Consider the following 25,439-nt stretch of genomic DNA (forward strand, 5'->3'; position numbering starts at 1 on the left):
GTCATGACTAGGTCCACCCTGCGGCGCCGGCTTATCCTTGAATTTTGGGACACGTTGTATATCAAGGGATATATATCTTGATATATATCGGATATATATCCAGCCGGTTTTGATGATTATATCAATTTTTAAAATTTGTAACTGTATTTGTACTTTTTGACATAAGTTTTTTGTTTTTAGTTGATTTTGCCGTGTTTACATGAAGATTTTGCAAGAAGAAGTAATCTATTTCATGTCATAGTCATATAGTAATTTAATTAGTAAACTAAGTGGTCATGTAGCAGTACGTGGGAGCTGTGCCAAGTTTCAATTGAATCCGTATCATTGTATGATGGGCATATTATATTAATTTTATGCTTGTCACATAGTTAGTTAGAGAAGATAGTCGCCCATATTCACAAACATTACTAAGAGGTCTCACAGTGCACGTGGACGCATAGGGTGACACACGAACCAATCACAGAGCTCAATTCAATGCTGTGCGATCGATTTGCTGCTTCACTTAAAAAAGCATTGTTTGTGAATATGGGCGTATGTGTGGTATGAGAATTGAAAAAACTAAATGTTTCTTTTCTAATCTTGATTTGGTTTAATCTGTTGAACTATGGCCTGATTTTTCAATGGAGAACTTTTATCTCAAGAATTAATTTGACATAATGGTATATTTTCAAAAGAAACTGTCAATAGGCCAATCTGGCCAATTAAGTTATGAAATTATTGAAAAATTAGCCTTAAGACCTCCAACCATATAAAATACACAAGGTGCTAAAACTATACAGTTATTTTGTAATTTTTCTGAATTAAAAGTTATACTGATACAGATATCAAACAGGTTTTAAAATTGTGTAATTCTAATAATACTGCAAATAAAATACTGGATTCCTTATCTTAAGATATAAATATAAGTTGTTAGAGTGAAGATAATGAACTTTTGTCATGGTACTTTAAATAAGATATTTTATGTTAAAATTGCTATTATGAGAATAGTCAAGTAATTTCATTATAAAGGTAGGTAAGTCAACAAGTGGTTCATCTATCAAACATAATTCAGTTTAGTTTTCCAAATAAACTAAACAATCAAATTCGAAATACCTACAGCACTCTCCTCTAATTGGCTAAAAAGTAATACTATTATTATAATATGGAGGAGTGTGTTCATATCAGTGTATGTAACATTATAACATAATATAAATACCTATGTAGGTAGTCTATAAAAAAGTCGAAAGATGTGCATAATTTATGCAACAAGTGTTAAAAACTGAAAAAATATACGTCTGGTACTTCCATTGTGACATTGAATGCACTGTATTATCTATCTTATTTAACCATAGGGTCATTCCATCGTTTCGGGTGTTACGTTCGTACACACGTATTCAACAATTTCATGTATTTTGAAATAGTATTTTAATAATGTTAGTGCCTTCATCTGTCCGTTTTTAGTTGTTTTATCTTAATAATAAAGTTTGTACAGCTTAGAATGTAGGATAACGAAAATATGAGTCGAAAAGTGTGCGTTTCGGGCGTTACGAGATTTTGCCTCTATGTTCTGACTGTTGCTGCATTTACTCGAAATTTAGCGAATTTTCTTAAGGAATCATACCTAAAACTTACAGGACTTCTAAAGTATGACATTTACAAACCATGTAACATACAATCACTGTTAAATAAAACGTTTTACTATTTTTTTATAAATTTTTTCTTTGTTTCGGGTGTTACAATGGTTCTGTTTCGGGTGTTACGAGTACGAAAATTAAATAAAAATGTAATACCCGAAACGTTTCGGGTGTTACAGTTTTTAATCAAGAAAGAAATATACTAAATTAGTATCATGTTCAGATATTAGTTACTATTTGAAATCATTACTACCATGACCTTACTTTTACCAAATATTGTTACCCTAATCCATGTGTAAGGTACAATAATAAAACAAATACCTGTTTTTTTGTTTCGGGTGTTACATCGCCGAAGTAACAAGAAAACACACTTAAAACTTGATGATTATCCATTTTTTTTGGGCTATGACGCTATCTACCAATACTATGATAAATACCCTCGAATCATATAGTGGCAAAACGTTTCACAGATTGATAGTTTTTTTTTAATCGTATTACCAATAATTAGAGAGAAAATTATCATTCAGACAGTTGACTTAAGTATAGACTTTGAAGACTAATAACTTAAAAATTACTTGTTTCTTTCAGATTTTTTTTGTTGCACATTATAATTTGGAATGTTTACTTTCAAAATTCATCAGATTTAATGCGAAAAGAACATATTTAGTTTTTCACCCTCGGTAACATTTGTCATGGAATGACCCCATAGATTTTAAAGTAAAATAAATCTAGATTTTAATAAAATTGGTAAGAGGGTAGTAAAAAAAAATGGCAGTGGCGGACAAAGATACGATAGCATGTATCATTTCGAATCAGGATACACTCTTTCATTCAGAATTATCGTGAACGCATCATATCGGTTTAGTCACGCTCGGTTGGCATTGTATGGAGACTTCAGGATGTCAGTAATAACCGTCCAACGTAAACGTAACTGACATTATTTGCATGATTAATATCAGCTAAGATTGAGAATAGAGATTTAGTAAAGCTTTTTAATATGTGCTAGCGTAGTGCTCCAATAAGTGTATTGTGTCAATTTATATGATACCATACAAAATAATTTTGAAATAGTAATGTGGGTAGCTACATATTTATTGCTAAAGCCATGTAAATAATACCCTCATAATATCTTTCCATAAGTGGAAACCTGGGGTAGTCTTAACATAACCTATATTTTAAATAACCTGTAGTTGCAGTAAAATTAACTAATAAACAACTAATTAATCATGCATCTTAAAAGATTTGAATAATACTATGATGAAAAGCTTTAACTATTACAAAATAAATTGAATTTATAAAGTAAACAGTTAATTTTTTGTCCATTCATAAAAATACCACATGCTCAATAATTTTATGTACTAATTAAACACAATGCTTAATAAATTCATCAATTTGATGCCAAGCATAGAAGAAGAACAGACAGTAAATTAGTTCTAAATGTATATTATTTAGATATTAATTGAAAAATAAAGATAACCTTTAGATTTTTCCAGAATTCAAAACAGAAATATACTCCAGTTCCATTAGTAAAGTTTAACTGGTGGTTTTTGAACCTATTATGTGAAAAAAGCTTCTAATAATACTTTAGGATAATTATGCAGTAAACGTAAAACGCAGTGCACGGCCCGCAACAAATAAATCGTTATACAGCCAAGATTGCGGTACCAAAACTGAGTAACATTGCAAAAACAACAAATTAGAAAGTTTACTCTATTAATAACCGTTTATATAAATTTTGAGATTTAATTGGAAATCGGTGGAACAGTTCAAATCATTGATTATGATTGATGTTAATTGTGTATTATTTTCGTTTACAGTTACCCATGCAATGAAGTTGCAAACCTGCGGTGGACTACATAAGATAGATTTTGTTTTACTACTACCCACACAGGCCAACGGTGCAGATTTCAAGGGCAAAACACAAGAAAGTATCAGTCATTATGCTATTTGTTGTGAAATTTTTAGTGTTAATGCTGAGAAATCATTGTTATGTAAATGAATCACCATAATAAAACAGTCCGGTCCAGATGAAAACCCAATAAGCATAGCCAATACGGCACTCGCTACCCTACGCTAATTGGAAGGCTTAAAAAAGTGTTGGTTTCATACAGAAATAAGAACTTAACCTCAATAGAATTACAATTGGAGGCAAAACAACACCCCATAACGTCTGACAGAGGTTTGTTTACACGCACTGACCTGCCAAGGGTTGACTTTGGGGATGGGAGCCTCCACGAACTTCTTGGGCTGCGCGTCCGTGGCGGCCTGCTGCTGCTCCGAGGCCGCCTGCGGCTCCGCGTGCTGCGAAGGCGCCTTGTGCGGCCGCGGCGGAGCCCTGCGCTCGCGCTCCCTGCGACTCTTGCCCGGCCGGCCCCTGTGCGCTATCACCGGCACGAAGCCCTCCTCCTCCTCGTCGTCGCCGGCCCGCGGAGGCAACTCCGGGACCTCTCCCGGGGCCGCCTCTATGTTCTCCTTGTTGCTATCGCCTCCTCTAAAGTTCAGCACTGACGCGTACGAGGGCCCCGCGGCCTCCGCCGACACGCGAGTGGCCATCCCGCCGCTCTGCCTTCGTTATGTAAGCCGGGCGCGCGCTCCGCGCCGACACAGGATCACGAGCGCGCCGCCATACTCATCAACAAGACGGCATGCTGCCGATCTAACCAATCAATCGAGTACGCACACCACACGCGACCTGACCGCACCGAGCGAAGGTCGAACGCTCAGAAAATAACGTGCGAGACGAACGGCCGCGACGTAACACACGACAGCCGAAAAATATGCGCGGACTTCTGGGGGCACACCGGACTGACCCTGGATGGACCGTATTTACATCGAAAAATTCACTTCCGTCGTCCAATTCCAACTCTTCTGGGGCACTACACGATACGGGCACGTTGTATCTATCGATATCCTCAACAAATCACTCTCAAATACGTTTTTCCGAACAGAAAATCACTAAAGAACCATATTTTGTTCACTATCCTCACATGTGGTCGGACGCCCAAAAAGGGATTTTTCCGCAACACACACGGAACTTACGGAAGGCTGTGACTTCTAATTTTATCGGCAGACATTTTGCCACCAGGTGGCGCTGATGTTTCATTGACAGCCGATGCGTTCATACAATTTTTTAATTTAATTTATAGAAAAACAATAAAACAAAAGCTTCTCACGCTTTATCAACACATTTTAATTAACATTTAAGGCCAATTTCATCTACTACTTTTATGGTGTGCTAAGTTATTGCCGATTAACAAAATAAAATTATTTCTATCAATAAGTTTTTCTAGAACGCAGGTATAACAAAATCACATTTTTATCGTAAAAATGTTTGCCAAGTGCCAAAAAACTCACCATTTGTAATAATTTAGTCAGACCTTTTCTAACGATTTTTTCTGTTTCAGCATAACAAAATAACTCATTAATTTATTTTTTACTAAAATAACAACAAATACAAGAAAAAAAATATTTTGCAAATAAATTGTCTATGATTTTCAGCTTACAACGTTTCGTTACATGCAGGAATAAGCTTTCGTAATGTCAAAAAACTGTATTCGGAAAAACGAAACGCCATTGCTCGAACGATCACGATCGGACGGAGTTTCTTGCAATAGTTGTGCAAGAGTTGCGACCTTGCCTTGGCTAGTGACTTCTAAGGCGGGGTCTTCACTACAAAATTGGTAACAAAAAATGTTACATGTTGACATGTTTTTGTTGATTGTGCAGGGCAAACCACGCGCTGGAAACCCGAATTTAATTAGGCTTGGTTTCGACCAAAGTGGGGAGGAGAGATGTGTTTGAATAACTAAAGATAACCAATCAGATTTTGTTATTTCCTTATAACATTGCCTCTCCTTTTCGCTTTGATAGAAGCCGGGAAATTCGAACGCATTTCGTTTAGAATCTGTTTCCATTTTTTATTAGCAATGGCTAATAACTTGAAAACTTATTTAAGGCTAATATTAACATTATCACCAACTTATTGCTAGAAAAATAGTAAGTGAATGTAACACAGACTTATTTTAAAAAGGGTTTATTCTCTCAATCAAAAAAATAATATTTATTTCCACCTTCACCTATCTTATGAAACAATAAATATACCATTCAAATTAAATCTATAATATTAAAACAATATAATAGTAAGAACTATTGACTATGAATAAAATACTTTGTAACATCATGAACATCATGGTGGTGACATTGATTGTTCTGGATTTGTCGGGCAGTACATACCCAAGAAGTTCCTGCAGTTTCGACAGTAATGATAAACATCCTTGCAAGATCTGAGAACATACGGCAGTGGTGCGCATACCCAGCAGCACATAATGCACAAGATAACAGCACACAAGTGGGTACATATCGTGATCTTACTGGTGACTACAGTCATTCCAGTGTAGCCACAATCCGGGCACACAACAGGCATGGACGTGAACCCAAAATTGTAAACCCTCGTAGGAGGCGGAGGAATAGGATTATCAACGTAAATATCAAAAGCAGCCGCGTAATTAGGCGGAGGAGTGTGCTGAACAAATGACGGTGAAGGTATGAAAGTGCCCACGATTCTGGGTCTTCTACGCACAGCCATCTGGCGTAATACGAACGAGTAAGATGGTGGCGCGCTGGCTAATGAATCAGGAGGCGATATTTCAGCTGACTTCCTCCAATAAGTCTGGCCCATAGTCTGCCCTGAAGTATTCGGCTGGGTCGTCTTGAAGTGGTTCATAACTGCCATGCTGAGAGAACTCTCATTTAATTTGGATAGCGCTTGTAAAAACAGTGACTGTGGCTGTCCAGCTATCACAGAGGCTGGTGATGGCAAGTCCGAATTTATGAATGGCTGGAGAGATTTCCGAGATTGAATGACTAACGACGGTGGCCTGCTGACTATAACGAGTGGTATTGATGTATTTACAGCAGTTGTAACTAAGTTCTCACTTAAAGTAGAACCCAAATCAAAAGTTCCTGGACTTTCAGGAGTGGCAGATATTGTAACATTATCTGATACTATGTCAATAGTATCAGTGCATATTTCTTTGGAGGTAACTGATTCCATTTCAGTCTCTGCTTGAGAATTTTCTGAACTATCCAAGTCCACACGACTGGTATTCGCGCTTGTACTTTGCTCCATCATGTCTTATTTGCAGGGTAGTTTGAAATATACGCTCACAACTTTACTACCCTCTTTTTATTTGTCTGAAAGATTTATATGTAAAAATTACTGCTATCAAAATTCATAAAAATATTTTGAACAAACATCACTTTTGCAAAACATGTCAGTTTGACATTTTTGGGTACCTGTAAGCTGTATAAAATTTTTGTTCCTTGTCCTTATTTTGTTTTCCCGCTGAAAAATATATTTTTTTTGTCTATGAATGTAAAGCTAGTATGCATGGAATTTATAATTAATAATTTGAATTCGGCTTTCTATAATTAAAAAAAATACTTTTGTCATATTGATAACGTTATTTAATAATTTTAGCTTCATCCATTTTAGCTATCCGTCTGGTTTTCTACGTTTCCATTGAAAATAAATATTTATTTACTTTAGGTAGAAAAATATTTTTAGTGCTAGCAACTGCCCTTTAGCGCTGTCAGATTTCTACTATTCACTTCCGTTCTTTTCACACCTCCGTGGCATGGCGGATGGTCTTTACCACCGCTTGTAGTGTTTTTTCGGAGGAATAACTTCGCTGATATAGCGAAATGGTAAGTTTCAAATGTATAAATGTGCTAGAATATTGTTAGAGATTTGAAGTGCCGAAATATAAACAGTGAAAGTGTTTACCGCAAGTTGACAAGCTCATAGTGTGCGATCCACGTGTTTGGTTAGGTTTTCTAGAAAACTAAGGAAATAGATGGTTTCCCGTAAGTTTTTACTGTTTTCGAATGCCAGAGTGATGTTTCCTGCAAGTTTAAATCCATTTTACGCTAAAATTATCCGTCGTTGTTCGGTGATCACGGACTTCCGACCTCGACATGTCTCTATTGTGAAACTATAGCATCATGTGTATTGAAATGGTTTTCCACCAAAAACACATTAGAAAACCTTCAATCTCCTCTCTTGTGCCTAACCTTGCACTTGGAATGTCGTGAAAGGGCGTTTTTAACCATGACAAATCGATTAGCATTTTTGAGGTTAGGTATTCCGTCTTTCATGTCAATTTCTGTACAATAAACTCATTTTCAGCTAATTTCTACAATATTTATTACTATTCGGCACTCTTTAATTGTATGAAAACAGTAAAAAACATTTCTACAGGTGTTTGTGTGCAATTTTTACCCGACTGCGTCAGAAGGAGGGTTATGTTTTTTTTAAATCTAAGTACTAACCCCGAACTCTTCCTTACTGACCCCATGGTCAGTGCAGGTACTTATAGGGGGATATTATGGTGTTCCCGTAGGAAACACTATGCGACATCCTGTCCATCAGTGTGTCGACTTGAGGAATACATTTAAAACTTTAATAATATCACTTTTCAGAATGTATAGCTGATAGCACATCACATAATAGTCTGATAATGAGATCTTAGTAATCTGAAAAAGATAACACCCACATAATGTCTAGCAGTGGACGTCATTTGGCTGAAAAGAAAGAAGAAAGAATGCTTGCTTATGTGAAGCAGCTAATTGAACGCACAGTGTCGAATAGAGCCCTGTGATTGGTTCATGTGTGACCCTGTGCGTCCACGCGCACTGAGACCTCAGTAATGTTTGTGAATACGGGCATAAGGCACAAAGATTTAAAATCGTACTTGTTACGACTACAAAAGATGCCACAGTGCTTAGTTTGATGTGCTATTGTCTGTACATACTCAATTGTGTTGTTATTTACCTAAAAAAATATTTAGTTTGATATTCCATTGTCTGCAGTAATATTGCTTTCAGCGTTAACCTAATAAACAATTATTTACGTTCCAGAGTCTATCAGTTTCCCGACCGCTCGTGTCGGTGTACTCGGAGAAGAGTGAGGTGGTGGCCGGGGCGTCCCTGCCGCTGCCTTTCGTCTTCAAGGCCCCCATCAGGCCTGACCTGGTCAACGATGTACATGTGTCGATGTCCAAGAATGCACGTCAGCCATACTGCGTGAGCAAGGAGGCTGGTTAGTATATCTATTTATTTTTTTATTTAAAAAGACATCAAGAACAATAATGTATAGGTTGTTTCATCCACGAAGACGTGCCCTGCTAAATTTTTATCAAGGGGAGCGGGGAGTTTGACGCAAACAATCCAAATGTCATTTTTGTAGTGCGCGTGTGCATTCATGGATGATTTAGCGTGTACCGATAACACTCAAACATTAGCAGAAGAATGTTGGGGCGCGTCTTCGTGAAAAGATATTATGAAACATTTTTGTTTCATGAAATATAAGAAATTAGAATTACAGGACTTCACACTAACCTGCAACTTTAACTACCTAGATACCTAAAACTAGACTTGACGTTAGACGTTTTCCAAACAATATAGATAATAAATGGAAAGGAAACTGCACTAAATGTCCACATGCAGAGGCTATTGTGCCGCTGTGTGTCACTGCGGATTAGTGCTACATTGATGTAGGATCTGGCGTTCCGGGCTCGCTTTGTGGCAAGTACGGGTGCAAGGCTTCTACTACAAGATTTGATATTTTATAGGAAAACACAAAGATTACACCATTTATATTGAGATTTATGTTACGAGTATCTATGTCTCTATGGCGTTGCACAAGGAATTAATACCATAATGAAATAACTAGAATTCTGAAATATTCTCAAATGTATTTTATTTGTGACATTAACACAGCATGCACATGCATGATCAATTGGTGAGATGAGAAAAAAATTAAGGTTCATCAACTTAAAATACACAAAATAATGATGCAAAGAATTAATTTTTACTATTTACTTCTTCCAACCGATCTGAACAGCAGGAACTGTAGTGTATTTCCATTTCCCTCTGGTAAATTGGAGAGGGTCATACTGCTGCCGTCAAAGCTTTTATTCAGTACCTAGGCCCTTTCCAGGGCGCTTATAATACACGTCCCAAATATAGCTTGCCCTAGCTACACTTCGGGACTACATATGGGCTGGTGTGTTGCGGCGCTTCTTCTCAGCACTTGCCAAATGTTGGTCTCGAAGCGCTGGTAGGGTAAAAAGATTATGAGACATGTAAAGGCTCCTTAAGAGAAAAATATTTGACGATTTGTAAGTACATATTATTAAAATTTATTTGTCTAAACAAATAAAGAAATTTTGACTTTGGTGCTGAGAAGTGGACACTAAGTACATGACCTAACGTTGATGTGTTTCTTTGCCAGGTCACCAAACCAGTGCCGAGTCATGGGGTACCGGTCGCGCTGTAGCCCGTATTCCCCGTGTCCGAGGTGGTGGTACTCACAGGTGAGTGGATTATCTTGGTGACAAGTTCATGGGTTCATGGGCGTACCAAGGCCAATGACAGGTCGTGCGACCTATGACAGATCACGCGACCTGTCATTGGTCTTTGATCGCGCCGGCGATGGCGACCTGCACGTGTTGGTGTGGTTGAAGCATTAGGTGGGACCCACAGCCTTTCTTAGTTTTTATTTAGTTTGAGATGCAGTTGCATGCTTAATTCAAAAGTTTTGAATAACTAGATAGGTGTATGTAGGGGCATAAAATTTCCTGGGTATACTCGTGGACAATTTTGAAAGATTTCATTGATTCGTCATACTAATCGGTAAATAAAAAAAAAGTACATTAAAGGCTTCCACAGACCAAAAGCGGGTCAGAAGCAGTGCGGGTCAGTTGCAGCGCGGCAGTAAGCACACTGAAAGCAGTGCAGTTTCAAAGCAGTTGCAACGCGGGCGGTTGTCAAAATTTTCTATATTCGAAAACCGCTTTAAACGCGCTACCGCCCTGCCTCCAGTGTGTCATGCTAATATGGCCGCCATAGTAATAGCCCGCTCCCGCGCCGCCTGAACCCCGATTACGGTAACTTTTATAACGTCTACAATCCAGACGCGTTTCTGATTCTGCGATACGATTGGTCAAAACAGCTGACGTACGCTGTTGAACGACCAATCGTATCGCAGAATCGAGAAGCGTGTCTGGATTGTTGACGTTAAAAATTACCGTAATCGGGGCTCTGGTTTGTCGTTCGGCAGTTGTATTGCAGTTGCAGTTCGGCGCGGTTGGAGCGCGGTTTCTTGTACTACAACTTGCGCGGGCCCGCATTCAAACTGCGCTTCTACTGCCCCGCATTTGGTGTGCCTAAGCCTTTAACAGCACATCAAACATGTTTTTTCCATCCCTGTTACCTTCCTAGCTGGTGCAACAAGCCAGCCTGGTCACTACGGCAGGGTACATTAACTTCCCGTATCGCGACACTAGCGGTTAACTGCTGCTGGTGCTTCGACATATGGGAATACATTATAATAATCTTTTAGTGATAATTATTTTGTTCACTTTTTGGTGTCAAACTGTAATGATATTGATTTGCTTAATCTTCGGTTATTTTTTAATCTTACGCTCGTATTCACAAACTAGGAGGCCTTACAGTGCGCGTTGACGCACAGGGTGACACACGAACCAAAAACAGAGCTCTATTCAACGCTGTGCGTTCGATTTGCTGCTTCACTTAAGCAAGTATCGTTTGTGAGTACGAGCGTAAATCATAGTCTTGTTCTTGCAAAATGTGTATGTTTCGTGTCCTTTTGCCACTTTGCAGGCTAGCATCGACTTATATGATATTATGGTCATAAATATTACTGAAAAATCATTTCTTAGCTAAGCTGTACTTGTGTTAGTTAGATCAGTTTTAAACGAAAATACTTAAGCAAGTTCTAGACACGTTGTTTTTGAGTAGTTTTTTTTGTTATTAGCAACATCAAAAAACACTAGACTTGTTCTATTTTCACACCCATACCGCCCACAGGTCCGGCCAGGGAGCGTTCGGCAACATGTGCCGCGGCGGGCGAATGTTCGCGCCGACCAAACCGTGGCGCCGCTGGCACCGCCGCGTCAACCTACGCCAGCGCCGCGCCGCCGTCGCCGCCGCGCTCGCCGCCGCCGGAGTCCCAGCTTTGGTGCAGGCTCGCGGTAAGTGGACTTATGTATTACAGAATAAGGCGCAATATCGATTGAATCGCAGTTGAAATCTTCCCGGCTGTAGTGTAGGCTCGCGGTAAGTCATCATCATCATCATTTCAGCCACAGTAGTGAACAAAGGATGACGTCATCAGGAGACAATCGTCATACAAAGTGCGTTCGGGCAACGCACACATAAATAACGTCACGGACACTATTGCGCGAAGTGTCGCAGACCAGTCTAAACCAGTGCAATGCGGCTTACTCCGACGTCATAGCGTGAATGGTATGTCGAGTCTTTGAGTCTCTTCTCAGCTTTCCTGCCTCGTCACTATCTCATTTTGAATTGCGCTCGTGATCCGTCGTCACACGTGACAGAAAAGTGTGAATTTATAAAAGCTCATGATGACAATCTCACTCGTAGGCAGCTGGAGCGAGCTTGCCCAGAAGACGCCTGTTTAAAAGCCTAAGGGTTGTTGTTACTTCTTCATATGTAGTCAGTAAAGGTCGCGTAAGAACCTGGATGCAGGCAGCACAGAACATTGTGGAAATCATTGGGAGAGATTTTTATTCAGCAGTGGATGCCTGTTCACTTGAAGGCCTAAGGTTGTAAGATACTAGTAGGTAAGTAGTAAGTAGCAACACTCGTGCCCCCAAGCCCTGGCGCCGCTGGCACCGCCGCGTCACCCTGCGCCCGCGCCGCGCCGCCGTCGCCGCCGCCGGAGTCCCAGCTTTGGTGCAGGCTCGCGGTAAGATTTAAAATGGCTAAAACATAATTTAATCCTAATTTTCACGGCAAAACTTGCACGGGTGGCCGGCTCCCTGCGTGTGAGCCAGCCTATTAATGCACGCAAATGTTTTTTTTTATCCACAACGAGGAAGCTCTTTGCTTGTATCTCACCTGATGGTAAGTGATGATCAGGCCGAAAGTAGAAGCAAGCTTAACCCGGAATCCTCCACCAACCAAACCGAACAGAAAAATCTGCCCCCACTGGGAATCGAACCCGGGATCTCTGCGTTTGAAGCAGGTGGTCTTACCACTAGACCACAGAAGCGGTTAACGCTCGCATCCCGCCGCGCGTGCGGAAACTTCAACGCATGCGCTCTACACTGCGCTGCTCATACTATTCTTCGATACAGAAACGCGTGCGTTCGCTCTCGCGAGTATTCTGCGTTCATAGATATCTAGAGAGATGCCAACTAATGCGCTGAGTTCGAAACTCAGTGTCGCATTAGAAATTCACACACACAAAGTAATCAAAATAAAAACAATACGTCGCGAAGGGTGTGTGTCATGTACACATTGCATTCAGTGCTACTATTCGTTCACATACCAGACAGTGTTCTGCAAACTTTTGATTGGAAAAAGCATGTAATTTTTTAACAACTTTAGCTCCATATTGAACAAAACATGATCAGATGAACGAAGATCAGGAACTGCTTCAAATTGGTGATGATAACTAACTTTTGTATTATTCCATAATTTAAAAAACTAGTTGTCACACATACAGTAATTATTTCAAACTACATGTTAGCAAACAAATTTAAATTTACCAAGTAAACCCTGCACTGAATGTCCACATGCAGAGGCTATTGTGCCGCTGTGTGTCACTGCGGATTAGTGCTACATCGACGTAGGGCCTGGCGTTCCGGGCTCGCTTCGTGGCAAGTACGGGTGCAAGGCTTCTACTACAAGTGTCTAACTATGAAAAGTCACTATTTATAGTGGACACTGACAGTAATATTGATGTCATCATTACTTGTAGTGTCAGATCTGTTTAAAAAGGAAACGATACGATTCATTGGACCGATTTGAAAAATTCTTTCACAATTATAGTCATACTTTGTCCCTGATGAACATAGGCGTTTAGAATATTTTCAAAAAGTTAGGAATTCATATGAAAACTTTGATAATGTAACCCAATATCGTTCAAGTCAGCGTCATCGTCTAACTCTGCCATTATCAGCAATTTACACCCATTACTTAACTGGGTGGTACGATGTTCGCCGGGCCAGCTATCTCAAATAAAGTACTTATTAATTTCTAAGTTGGCATATCGAGTCAAGTGGATGCGGCATCTTATGAAGCACTAGCAGGCCTGTTCATCTCCGCGAGTTTACATCGAAAACAAAACACGCACGATGGCCCACCTACAGGATACTATTCGACAAGGCCTCACATACGAGCGAACATTGACTCACGCACGCGTATTCTTGTGTATGATGGAAGAAAATAAAGAAAATGGTGTACTAAATACTGTGCAGTATTTAACTGCCTAAATAATAATAAAAACACAGAATGTACTTTTTTAAGTTGCCTCAAGACACTGAGAGGTAAATAAGTAGTTACTATTATTCATGATAATTCATGCTAAATCATGTATTTCCTCCGCCATTTTCCGCAGTTTGGCACCTCACGTCACATCATTTTACCGAAGTCAGCCCTATAGCTTCGGCGCAGTACCGATCACTGACGTTTGTCAACAAAATGGTGCTTGACTTGACTTGACATTGAGCATACATTTTTTTAATACCTTCGCGAAGTAAAACTTCTGTACGTAGTACTTATTATTATTCTGTGGCACTAGGTGCTATATATTCACAAAAATGTGTTGTCAGTTGGCGACGTCACATCTTTTGTAGTTGCAATAAGTTCTACAATGCCTCAAAAATGTATATCTCATGTGCTAAGCCCTCCATAACAGATTGTTTCTCTCTTGGCGCAGGTCACGTCATCGACAAGGTGCCGGAACTGCCGCTGGTGGTGTCGGACAAGGTGCAAGAGATCAACAAGACGAAGCAGGCTGTCATCTTCCTCAGACGCATCAAGGCGTGGTCTGATGTCCTCAAGGTGAGATTTGAGTCCTTCTTATCGTGTCCACAACAAACCTACACAGTCCAAAACTCCGCTAAAAGAGTGGCGTGGTCAGCAGCATTCATCAAATCCTGCGTGCAGTTGCTTGGGCACTCAGGGCTATGTGTTTCAATCATGTGTTTCATCGACTGGGGATCAAAACCTCACCTGCACTCTTAGTTTGGTCCTAGTTTGGTGGGCGGATGGCTTTATAAAGTTTCGGAGACTCTTCCTATGTACCTTATACTTCGAACTCCTCCTGATGATGATGTTCTTCTGATTAATTTCGTTGCGGGTCCAATGACAGTTTAACTTTCCCCCGGGACAAACTTGACCTTCACTGGTTGGGTTATTGGCGGTCAAGCTGTAGATCCTGGCTACACAGGAGTTGCAGCGGTGAGGACGAGAGGTGGGAATAGTCCTGTAGATTAACTTGAACCTAATTTAATGTACCCTACTAAGCATCTTCTATGAATAAAAGACTGTCCCAGGTCAACACTCGTAGATCTAACAAATAGACTATGCAGCTTTTACTGGGACAACATAATATTTCCCGATCAACAGTCGGCTAGTTGTTACTACGTCGACATAGAGTTGGGAATACAAACATTGTAAGTAGGTCAAAAAAATTATAAAGTCAGTACCGTTAAAACACGTCGTGTTTTTAAAATATCGGTAAAGTACGTAGCACACTTATCAACCCTGAAGGGATCGTAACCGTATCAACTCGAGGTGGTCAGTATTCTTTGTATGAAACTCCATACTGCAACGCACACTTATCCGCACCGAACGTAAACGCCTCGCCTCGCGGTTGACAGCGCGCGAAAGGCGATGACAGCTCGCAAAAGGCGATACGTGTTGATCCCTTTCCGAGTTGATAAGTCTGCTACTACTAATAGAGCTACCAAACGGCCAAACCGGTACCGGTAATATGAACCGGCATTTTCAAACTACCGGTGAAATCCACGAAACCCGGTCTTTTTAACTACCGGTAAAAATAACCCATAAAAAACAATACTTGTCAAAAAAACCAAGTCTCGCAACTCAGTTGTTCTACGGTAAAAAGTTGTTAGATCCATGTAATACCAAGTCCAGGCCAGGAAATCTTTAATTAACGTTTTACATAAATTATTGACTTGGCCATCGCTAGGGAATGCAAAACCGGTTAATCGGAAACCGAAAAATCGGAAAAACCGCCCTTTTTCGACGAATTCTAAAACCGGTTTTAAAAATCGAAACCCGGATTTAAATCGGTTTTTCTATCTGTATACACGTAACAAATTCCATAAATAAGCAATATCAATTTATTATAATATAACCTGGGTATTTTTTTGATATTTGACGAATATTTGGTTATTTTACAATTTATAACTTGGCAACATTGTCACTTGGATACTCCGTCGTTTGTCCTTTGAACGGGGAATCCCCGATAATTATTTAAGACTCGTACCGCCCGCGCCCGCCACCTGACATGACCCACCCCGCGATTCAGATAGTTGGTGATTATTGCAGTGAATAATTAACCTAGGTATGTGTGAGTGAATTTAACAGTTTTTATTTCGGAATTGTTTTGAACATTGAATCTCATTTATTTGCGATATCTGCAGAAGCTTATTACTGTAATACTTAGTGTATTGAAATTTGACAGAAATACCACCTAACGTTTTTAGATTTTATTCTACTTTTTACATTTTATTCTACTTTTTAGGGTTCCGTACCTCAAAAGGAAAAAACGGAACCCCTATAGGATCACTTTGTTGTCCGTCCGTCCGTCTGTCAAGACCCTTTTTCTCAGGAACGCGTGGAGGTATGAAGCTGAAATTTATATCAATTACTCAGGTTTACTGTCCCTTGAAGCTGTGAAAAAATCAAACTTCTAAGCCAACGCAATCAAAAGATACAGCCGTTTATGCCGCAAATTTTCGACACTTGCAAGGGAATCAAAACCTACAGGGTGCTTCCCGTGAACTCAGAATCTTGGAATTTGGTACGAAGCAACGTCTTATAGCATAGATAAAGGAAAAATTACGAAAGCCATAAATTTTTAGTTACATCACATTATATCCATATATTTTGTTTACTTTTTCGTACCTTAGAAAATATCACTTATATCCTAAACGGGGACGCACTGGGACAAAGTTGTTACTGTATTAGCTTCTATTAGTATGACTCTTTTAAACCTATAAGTAGTCATATCTAACAAACTTTAACATTTTGAATAAGAGCCTCGTGAAGGAAACGTTTCATACAAATAAAACACAAAACATGAAATATAGCAAAAACTACGCATTTCTCAGAAAAATATAACTTAAACAAAACGTTTTTTATGACATTCTACACATGATACCATCGAAAAAAGTGAATAAATCGCTAATTCCATTTTTATCATTTCTTGAACCAGCGTGCGTCGGCCCAAAACTTCGCCACAAGAATGAAATTTTAACTATTAAGGCCGGGTAGCAGAGAAAATGGCGAAAATGAGGTTTTCATTTTTCATTTTTGAGGTACTAAACAGTAAAATTAAACGCTAAGATTTTTATTGGGCATAGCTGANTAATTGCCTTTAACCCGTGAAAAAAAAAACAGTTATGACTCGATTGTCGTAATGAACGAACTTTGTAAACCTTGCAGGTTTGTACGGAACCCTCGGTGCGCGAGTCCGACTCGCACTTGGCCGGTTTTTAATTTAAGATATTGCTTAAAATATCAATCGTAATCACCTAACGTTCACAAATAAACCTTTTTACATTTTATTATACTTTTTAATTTAAGATATTGCTTATATCAATCGTAATTGTAAACAAATACGTTTTTGATGTACATTACGTACATGGTGGTAATTAACAAAATACTAAACCCACAGAGTAAGTACTTAATGAATTTTAAAAACGTATTCGTTGACAATTATTACGTACAATGGAGATAAACTACCATCCCTTGAGTTAAATTTAGCTTATTCATTATTCACTTATTCATTATGTGCCTATAATGCCTAATGAATAAGCTAAATTTATCAAAACTGTTATAACCCTCTCTTAAATAATGTAATCTAACACAAAACGGACAAGACGTAACAAATCGCTGTATGTAACTACTAGATGATTGAAAAAAAAATAGAACGATAATAACCGATTAAAAACCGAAAACCGGTTTTTTTTCTTGGAAACCGAAAAAAAAATCGGTTTTTCATAAACTTTCGGTTTTGCATACCCTAGCCATCGCACTAAATAATTTAATTTACACGTGTTTTCATGCGATGGCCAAGTCAATATATTTATGTAAAACGTTAATTAAAGATTTCCTGGCCTGGACTTGGTATTACATGGATCCTCAGATCATAGAAGGGAATAGATGTGAAACGGGGGCGTGGCGCGTGTCTCCGCGATATGCCCAGAAACGAACATCGCCCGCGACGCCAGGTTAGTCGCGATTCAATCGTACTGAGGAAATGTTCTCCTATATTGTTGGATAATGCGTCGTAACGTGCAATAACATAAGTGAAACGAAGAACTACAGGAACAATGAAGTCATTTACCACATGTAAGTATTGCAAATCCATTGGTATTTTGCTTATAAATAAAAAAAACTAAACATTTTTATTAACGTATTCAGTGCCGTGACATTTACTGCGATATCGAAATTAGTGGTGATAAAAATTCAAACACGTTGTACATTGACGATTTAGTTAGCAACCACTTTATGTCATGCGTAACTACTGCGCAATGTATTTTATTTCTTCCGATATCCACTGACGCGTGAAAATACAAGTCAGTGAGTGACAAAATTAAGTAACTTTGACCCGTTATAATTCTTAAACTACTGGTTCAAATTGAATGAAATTTTAAATATACCGTGTCTTTACAATGCCTGCATAGCTAATGAAAATTCAGCCTTCTAGTTTTATCCACAACGAAGTTACAGGCGGTCGAAAATGGCCTGAATTGCTTCGAGAAAAGGATGGTACGGCCGTGCCGCTTTTTTGCTCGACTTGGTGGGGGCACTGCCGTGCCCCCAGATTTTGCAAGCCAAACCTATATTTTTTGTCATTATTAAAAACATTTAAATTTTAAATCTTGTTACAGGTATACAAATCTCAGAGGCTGCGCGCCGGCAAAGGAAAGATGCGTAACCGTAGGCGCGTCCAGCGCAAAGGACCCCTGATCGTCTACCACAAGGACCAGGTAAGAACCACGAATACCACATTGATAGCTCCCTAAAACTCATTTTATTTTAGCAAGTATGAAAAAGGCTTTTAAAAAGCACTTTCACACGTCCCAGTATTAACCCTACCACTGCTTCGGGACAATAAATGGGCCAGTGCTGAGAAGAAGCAGCGCAAGAAACTCGGTCACTTATGTCTCTCTTTACTACCTGCATGTCTGTCAAGTATCAGCCTGTTCGGTTGACTTGGGACATGCCAACGAACGAAGCTGTGAAGCACGGATGACAATTTTAACATTGTATCACCCCTTATCATTTGAACTTAGCCTTAGACTTTGAATATTGTCCAAAAATCTAGCAAGTTAAAATAGCTCTCGCAGAACCAGAAAGAGTGAATGCAGGCCAACTTTCAGTAAATGTGTTGCAAATATGGATCGGGAAACTTAGTATTCTAAGATCAAATTCTTTACTGTACTCTTTTTAACACTTCAAAAAAGGAGGAGGTTCTATGTTCGGCTGTATGTATTTTTACTGCCACATATTCCAAATATGGCATACCATCCATCACTATAATAAAGAATCATATCGGCGGACGAATGAATAATAATAATAATGACCCTGACCACCGGTAGCTTGGGCCCTGCTCCGCTACCAGCGGAATAACTATTTTTAAGTATTTTTTTATAATGTATTTTTTTTTTTTTATAATTTACATTGTAAAAAAATATTTAAAATTAAGAACCAAACTTAATAAAGAGAATAATAATAATAAATATCTTTGGACAATCTCACACAGCGCCATCTAGCCCCAAAGTAAGCAATTAATATGCTTGTGTTATGGGTGCTAGATTAACTGTCATGTTTATCAGTTACAGAAAATACAATTGATAAGATACAATAGAAAACGCGACGTGTACGTAGATCAAGCCCTCATACGCCTTACTTTTTACATTTCATATGTATTGAGTTACGAATGTGGAGGGCATATTACAGCTCCCTTAGGAAACTCCAGCCGAGGCTACAAGCCGGCTGGGGTGTCGACGTGTGGAGAACATTTTATTAATAAATCAAAAATATTTTATTCAATTTTGACCACTAAAGCCTGGTCCGTGAGCACGTAGAATCCCGTCCAATGACCCCAAGCTGCCCATCCTTATCGCTCGCGCGTAATTATATTGCTGTCGCGACTGTGCGACGCGCGCCCGCAGCGAGTGTGCGAGCGCGACAGCAACATAATTACGTGCGAGCGGGGGTGGGCAGCTTGGGGTCATTGGACGGGATTCTACGTGCTCACTGACCTGGCTTTAGTGGTACTTATGAACGTCAAAATACAGTAAAGAAAAAATGTGAGTGTGAAAGACCCCAAACAAATCTAATGGAGTCTATTGCAGCAAAGCATTTCCTATCTATCTCCTTTTAGTAAGGGAGGGTGGTGGGTAGCACTAACTGGAGTCTTCTTACGAAGAGTGGACGTGGTCCTTCGTTTCAGCCGACGTCCACTGCTGGACAAAGGCCTCCTCCAAGGAATTCCACATTTCTACGCCACCCGCATCCAGGCACTTCCCGCGACCTTCGCCATATCGTCGGCCCACCTAGCGGGGGGCCTGCCCACACTACGTCTTCCAGTCCGTGGTCGCCACTCGAAAACTGTCTCAGCTCTGCGAGTTATGTGCCCTGCTCATTGCCACTTGATTTTATCAATTCTGCAGTCAATCACTTTGGTTCTTCTTTGGATTCCTCGTGCGAAGGTGGTCCTATTCTAAGCCAAAATCACAGTTTAATTTATTCTTTCTCTCTCAGGGTCTGACCCGCGCGTTCCGCAACATCCCAGGCGTGGAGATGCTTAACGTGGACAAACTGAACCTCCTCAAGCTTGCACCTGGCGGTCACGTTGGTCGCTTCATCATCTGGACGCAGTCTGCCTTCGACAGGCTCGGTAAGTTACTTTTACTAGCTGGGCTGTTGTATATCCATCATTATTTCAGCCATAGGACGTCCACTGCTGAACATAGGCCTCCCCCAATGATTTCCATGTTGATCGATTGGTAGCGGCCTGCGACCAACGCCTTCCTGCTTCCACCTCGTGGGTGGTGTTGATGTATATCATACGGAACTATTCCCACCTCTAGTTCCCACTGCTGCAACTCCTTTGTAGCCAGGGTCTACAGCTTGACCGCCAATAACCCAACCAGTGAAGGTCAAGTTGTCACAGGGGAAAGCTAAACTGTCGTTGGACCCGAAACGAATTTACCACAGGAGTTGCAGCAGTGGGAATAGTCCCGTAGCTCTAGCAGTTAGTAAGATCCCTCATAAGCCTTACTTTTTACATTTAATATGTTTAAAGTTACGAATTTGGAGGGTACATCAAATCTCCCTTAGGAAACTCCAGCCAAGACCGCGAGTCTGCTGGGGTGTCGACGTGTGGAGAACATACAACTAATTGCCACTTCAGCTTGTTAAAGCCCGGTCTGCGAGCACGTAGAATTTTGTCCAATGACCCCAAGCTACTCATCCTTATCACTCGCGCGTAATTATGTTGCTGTCGCGCTCGCACACTCACTGCGGGCGCTCGTCGCACAGTCGCGACAGCAATATTCAACACTGTGCTCGTAGACCAGACTAATCATGCATGATGTCGTGCCCTGCGTGCCCAAACAACTGCACGCAGGAAGATTTTATGAATGCTACTGCCAACGCCACTCTTGTGGCGGAGTTTTGAGCTGACATTGTAAAGGTTTTTTGTCGACACGACCAGAAGAATGTAAGATGGTGTAACCCACCTTAAATTTAACGTTTATACCTATCATATTGGGGCAAATATACTTACTTTTCTACTTACTTACACCAAGACAGCTCTGTGTATTCTAGCAGATGTGTGGAGGACATTGAATCTTGTTTACACTTGGAAATTGTTTCGCTGAGAATGTGGCTTCGCTGAGTTTAGACTTATGTATCTGGGGGCACGGCAGTGCCCCCACCAAGTCGAGCAAAAAAGCGGCACGGCCGTACCATCCTTTTCTCGAAGCAATTCAGGCCATTTTCGACCGCCTGTAACTTCGTTGTGGATAAAACTAGAAGGCTGAATCTTCATTAGCTATGCAGGCATTGTAAAGACACGGTATATTTAAAATTTCATTCAATTTGAACCAGTAGTTTAAGAATTATAACGGGTCAAAGTTACTTAATTTTGTCACTCACTGACTGACTCACCGATCATCAAAATTCTAAGGCACTTCTAGCAGACCTAGAAGCTTCAAATTTGGAATATAAGTAGTGTTTGGTGTATGAATCAAGGAAAAACTAAAATATTTGGGGGCACGGTAGTGCAACCGCCAAGTCGAGTAAAATTTTTCAATTTCGGTCCAGTTTTCTAGATACATAACTGCTGTCTACAAAATACAAAAAGAAATGAGATCCCATCAAAAACAATACTTGTCAAAAAAACCAAGTCTCGCAACTCAGTTGTTCTACGGTAAAAAGTTGTGAGATCCATGTAATACCAAGTCCAGGCCAGGAAATCTTTAACGTTTTACATAAATATATTGACTTGGCCATCGCATGAAAACACGTGTAAATTAAATTATTTAGTGCGATGGCCAAGTCAATAATTTATGTAAAACGTTAAAGATTTCCTGGCCTGGACTTGGTATTACATGGATCTCACAACTTTTTACCGTAGAACAACTGAGTTGCGAGAGTTGGTTTTTTTGACAAGTATTGTTTTTGATGGGATGTAATTTACTATAATATGGTAGAATATGGACAAAGCTAGTTTTTAAATTATATTTTACTTTTCCATAACAGACGCCCTCTTCGGCTCATGGAAGACGCCATCCAAGGAGAAGAAGAACTTCAACCTGCCCCAGCCCAAGATGGCCAACACCGACCTCAGCCGTCTGCTGAAGTCTGAGGAGATCCGCAAGGTGCTTCGCGCTCCTAAGTGAGTATAATATCTTTATTTCTTTACCTACTAACTTAGAAAAGGGATAATAGAAAGAGACACGGTAGGGCGTGAATTTTTTTAGCAACTTACTACAAAAACTATCCTATGCCAGAAAGTTACTGATGACAATTTGTATGGAAAGGTGCATTTTTTTGTTAGATTTGTTGAACATCCTTCACTTGGAGTAAGTTGAATTTGAGCCGTAGAATCAATATTTTTTGTCTGATCTTCACTTAAGTGACACCTTGAGTGTAGACCAAAAGTAACTGTGCTTTTCACGCTTGAACCACAAAACCTGCGAGGAACTCTAGTTCGATGCCCGTCGACTGCTGGATTATTGTGGTAAACTGATAAACTCACTCCTAATTAAGTTACTTGGGAGTGATACTAAAGCCCGGTTTTCGAGCAAGTAGAATTTTTCCAATGACCCCAAGCTACACATCCTTATCGCTCGCGCGTAATTATATTGCTGTCGCGCTCGCACACTCACTGCGGGCGTCCGTCGCACAGTCGCGACAGCAATATAATCACGCGCGAGCGATAAGGATGGGTAGCTTGGGTCATTAGACAAAATTCTACGTGCTCACGGATCGGGCTTTAACTGTTTGTAAAAGGGATAATAGAAAGAGACACGGTAGGACGTGAATTTTTTAGCAACTTACTACAGAAACTATCCAAATTCTAAGAAACTTATTGATATATCATACTGATGACATTTGTATGGAAAGGTGCATTTTTTTGTGAGATTTAAACTTCCTTCTCTTTGAGTAAGTTGTTGAATTTGAGCCGTAGAATCAATATTTTTTGTTTGATCTATACTTAAATGACACCTTGAATGTATATCAAGGGTAACTTTTGTATGTATAAACCACAAAACTGAAGAATAAAAAACAATCAAAGATAATCGTCATCTGACTGCCGATTCGAGAAACTCTAGTTCGATTCCCGTCGACCACTAGACTATTGTGGTAAATTCACTCCTATTAAGTATTGAGTATACTTAGGAGGGGTTAACAGTGATATTAGTATTATAAGACTGTCTCAAAAATAACCTAAAAACCGTCCCACTCTACTGTATGATGATATTCTCTCTCAGAGCATTGGGTTATGACCACCATGATTACTCAATCACGTTGACACATCCTGACTTCCACTCCCTTACCACACCAACCTTATCATTTCACCGCTTTTCTAACTTCCCCTTTCTCTTGCAGCAAGCGTGTGGTCCGCGCGACCAGGAAACTTAACCCACTGACCAACACCAAGGCAATGTTGAGGTTGAACCCTTACTCTGCTGTGCTGAGAAGGAAGGCCGTGCTTGAGCAAGAGAGGAAGAATAACGTGAGAGCGCTGGCGCTCGCCGAAAAACGTGGTGTAAGTATTCAAATTCAAATTAAAATTCATTTTTTTTATTGCATTATTAAATGTATTTAATGATATTTGAAAGTTATTATGTCGTCATATAAACTTTTTGTAATTTTTTTTGAGTGTTTTCTCGTTAGGGCGTTAGATGCGCGACAGCAGCGCCGCATCGGCGTTTTTGTAATGTGAAGGCAGGCATCAGCTGTCACATAGTATGAAATTTTCGGCAGCACGTCTGTCGCGCGTTTGTCGCGCTGCTAAATCGCCTAAATGTGAAAACGCTCTAAAGTTACTATGTAGACAGAAACGTTTTTTTTTGTAGCGTTCCTCCTAGCCTGGAAATTGGAATACTGTCCATTGGCTAAAGTAATAATTATGTTGTAGTTTTTTCTTTCATAAATGGACCATTGCATTTGTAATATAATTATTTGTTATGTAAGGATTTCAAGTAATGTTGAGCCAGTAACTCATATAAATGATGTGACAGGATATTTCTTCTTCTTCTTTTTTGTTCTTGGCAATACTCGTCGAGGCCAGGATATTTGATTATTCTTAGAATCTTCTGGGGCTGGTTGAGTTTAGCTCCTAAAAAAATTTTCAATGGTAGGTTACATACAATGAGGGCTATCGTTTTAGCGCTCACCAGTTGGCGCCACTGTAGAGTAAGGTCCTGTCACTTGCTAGTAGCGAAGACAGTGGCGCCAGCTGGTGAGCGCGAAAGTGGTAGAAGTACTATCGCATTAGCACTCATCAAGATGGCGCCACTGTAGAGTAAGGTCCTGTCAATCGCCAGGGGTGTCAACTGTTAAGTATAAAAACGATAGCCCTCATTATGCCCGAAATCCTAAGAAGTTCACTTCAAAAGAATCTGGCACAATTTAATTTGCAAACATTCTAATTACAATCTTGAACCAAAATGATGATATTCTCTTCTCAGAGCATTGGGTTATGAGCACCATGATTACTCACGTTGACACACACTGATCCACCATCTAATCACCATCCAAACCCCTTAAAAAGACCCATCTAACCCTCTTCTATCTTCTAGATCAAGCTACCCGCTAGCGACCCTGCCGTATCTGCTGAAAAACTGCGTCTGAAGCGCAGCAAATCCATCAAGGTTGCTCTGTCCAAGAAACCCAAGAAGCCAGCGGCAAAGAAGACGGCACCACCACCACCCAAGAAAAAGGCGGCGGCTAAGAAGGCGCCCGCCCCTAAAAAGTGATTGGAATAAAGAGCTATAAGGATAATATTGTGGTTTTATTCTGCAAATAACAACCTGTTAGATATGAGTAGAATTTTTCCCTGAATCGCTTCCCTAATGTCGCTTTGTGTTTTCCTTCAATTCCCATAGTGTCGCTCCTCGCTTCAGTGGTTCCCTCCCTGTATTGACAGGAAAGTTCTTGAGTGGCGGCCCGGAAGACGTAGCGTGGGCAGGCCTCCCACTATCTTCTCTAGGGCCG

At 40.0% G+C, this 25,439-nt stretch overlaps 3 protein-coding genes across 4 annotated transcripts in view; 1 reads left to right on the forward strand and 2 right to left on the reverse strand.

The window, feature by feature from the left end:
- The window catches only part of LOC114353212 (la-related protein 1-like), a 79,920-nt gene extending 75,247 nt beyond the window's left edge, over positions 1–4,673 (reverse strand). Inside the window, exon 1 of one of the 2 annotated variants that reach the window (XM_028305117.1) lies at positions 3,813–4,673. In XM_028305117.1, the coding sequence (XP_028160918.1) occupies positions 3,813–4,166 (354 nt within the window). In that variant the 5' untranslated portion in view covers positions 4,167–4,673. The remainder of the gene's footprint in view (positions 1–3,812) is intronic. The other variant, XM_028305118.1, reaches the window with a different exon arrangement.
- A 1,012-nt stretch (positions 4,674–5,685) lies between these two features.
- Positions 5,686–6,857, reverse strand: LOC114353259 (uncharacterized). The gene has a single exon (XM_028305176.1). The coding sequence runs from the start codon at positions 6,742–6,744 to the stop codon at positions 5,800–5,802; it is 945 nt and encodes a 314-aa protein (XP_028160977.1). The 5' UTR covers positions 6,745–6,857; the 3' UTR covers positions 5,686–5,799.
- A 352-nt stretch (positions 6,858–7,209) lies between these two features.
- On the forward strand, positions 7,210–25,226 carry RpL4 (ribosomal protein L4). The gene is made up of 10 exons (XM_028305146.1): positions 7,210–7,319; positions 8,532–8,712; positions 9,907–9,988; positions 11,505–11,668; positions 14,383–14,507; positions 18,593–18,691; positions 20,472–20,607; positions 22,476–22,611; positions 23,829–23,988; positions 25,025–25,226. The coding sequence occupies exons 1-10, from the start codon at positions 7,317–7,319 to the stop codon at positions 25,199–25,201; spliced, it is 1,263 nt and encodes a 420-aa protein (XP_028160947.1). The 5' UTR covers positions 7,210–7,316; the 3' UTR covers positions 25,202–25,226.
- The last annotated feature ends 213 nt before the right edge of the window (positions 25,227–25,439 follow it).

The sequence above is a fragment of the Ostrinia furnacalis genome, unplaced genomic scaffold (genome assembly GCF_004193835.3).
Source record: "Ostrinia furnacalis isolate ACB-3 unplaced genomic scaffold, ASM419383v2 OfSCF1638, whole genome shotgun sequence".
Classification (NCBI taxonomy): domain Eukaryota; kingdom Metazoa; phylum Arthropoda; class Insecta; order Lepidoptera; family Crambidae; genus Ostrinia; species Ostrinia furnacalis.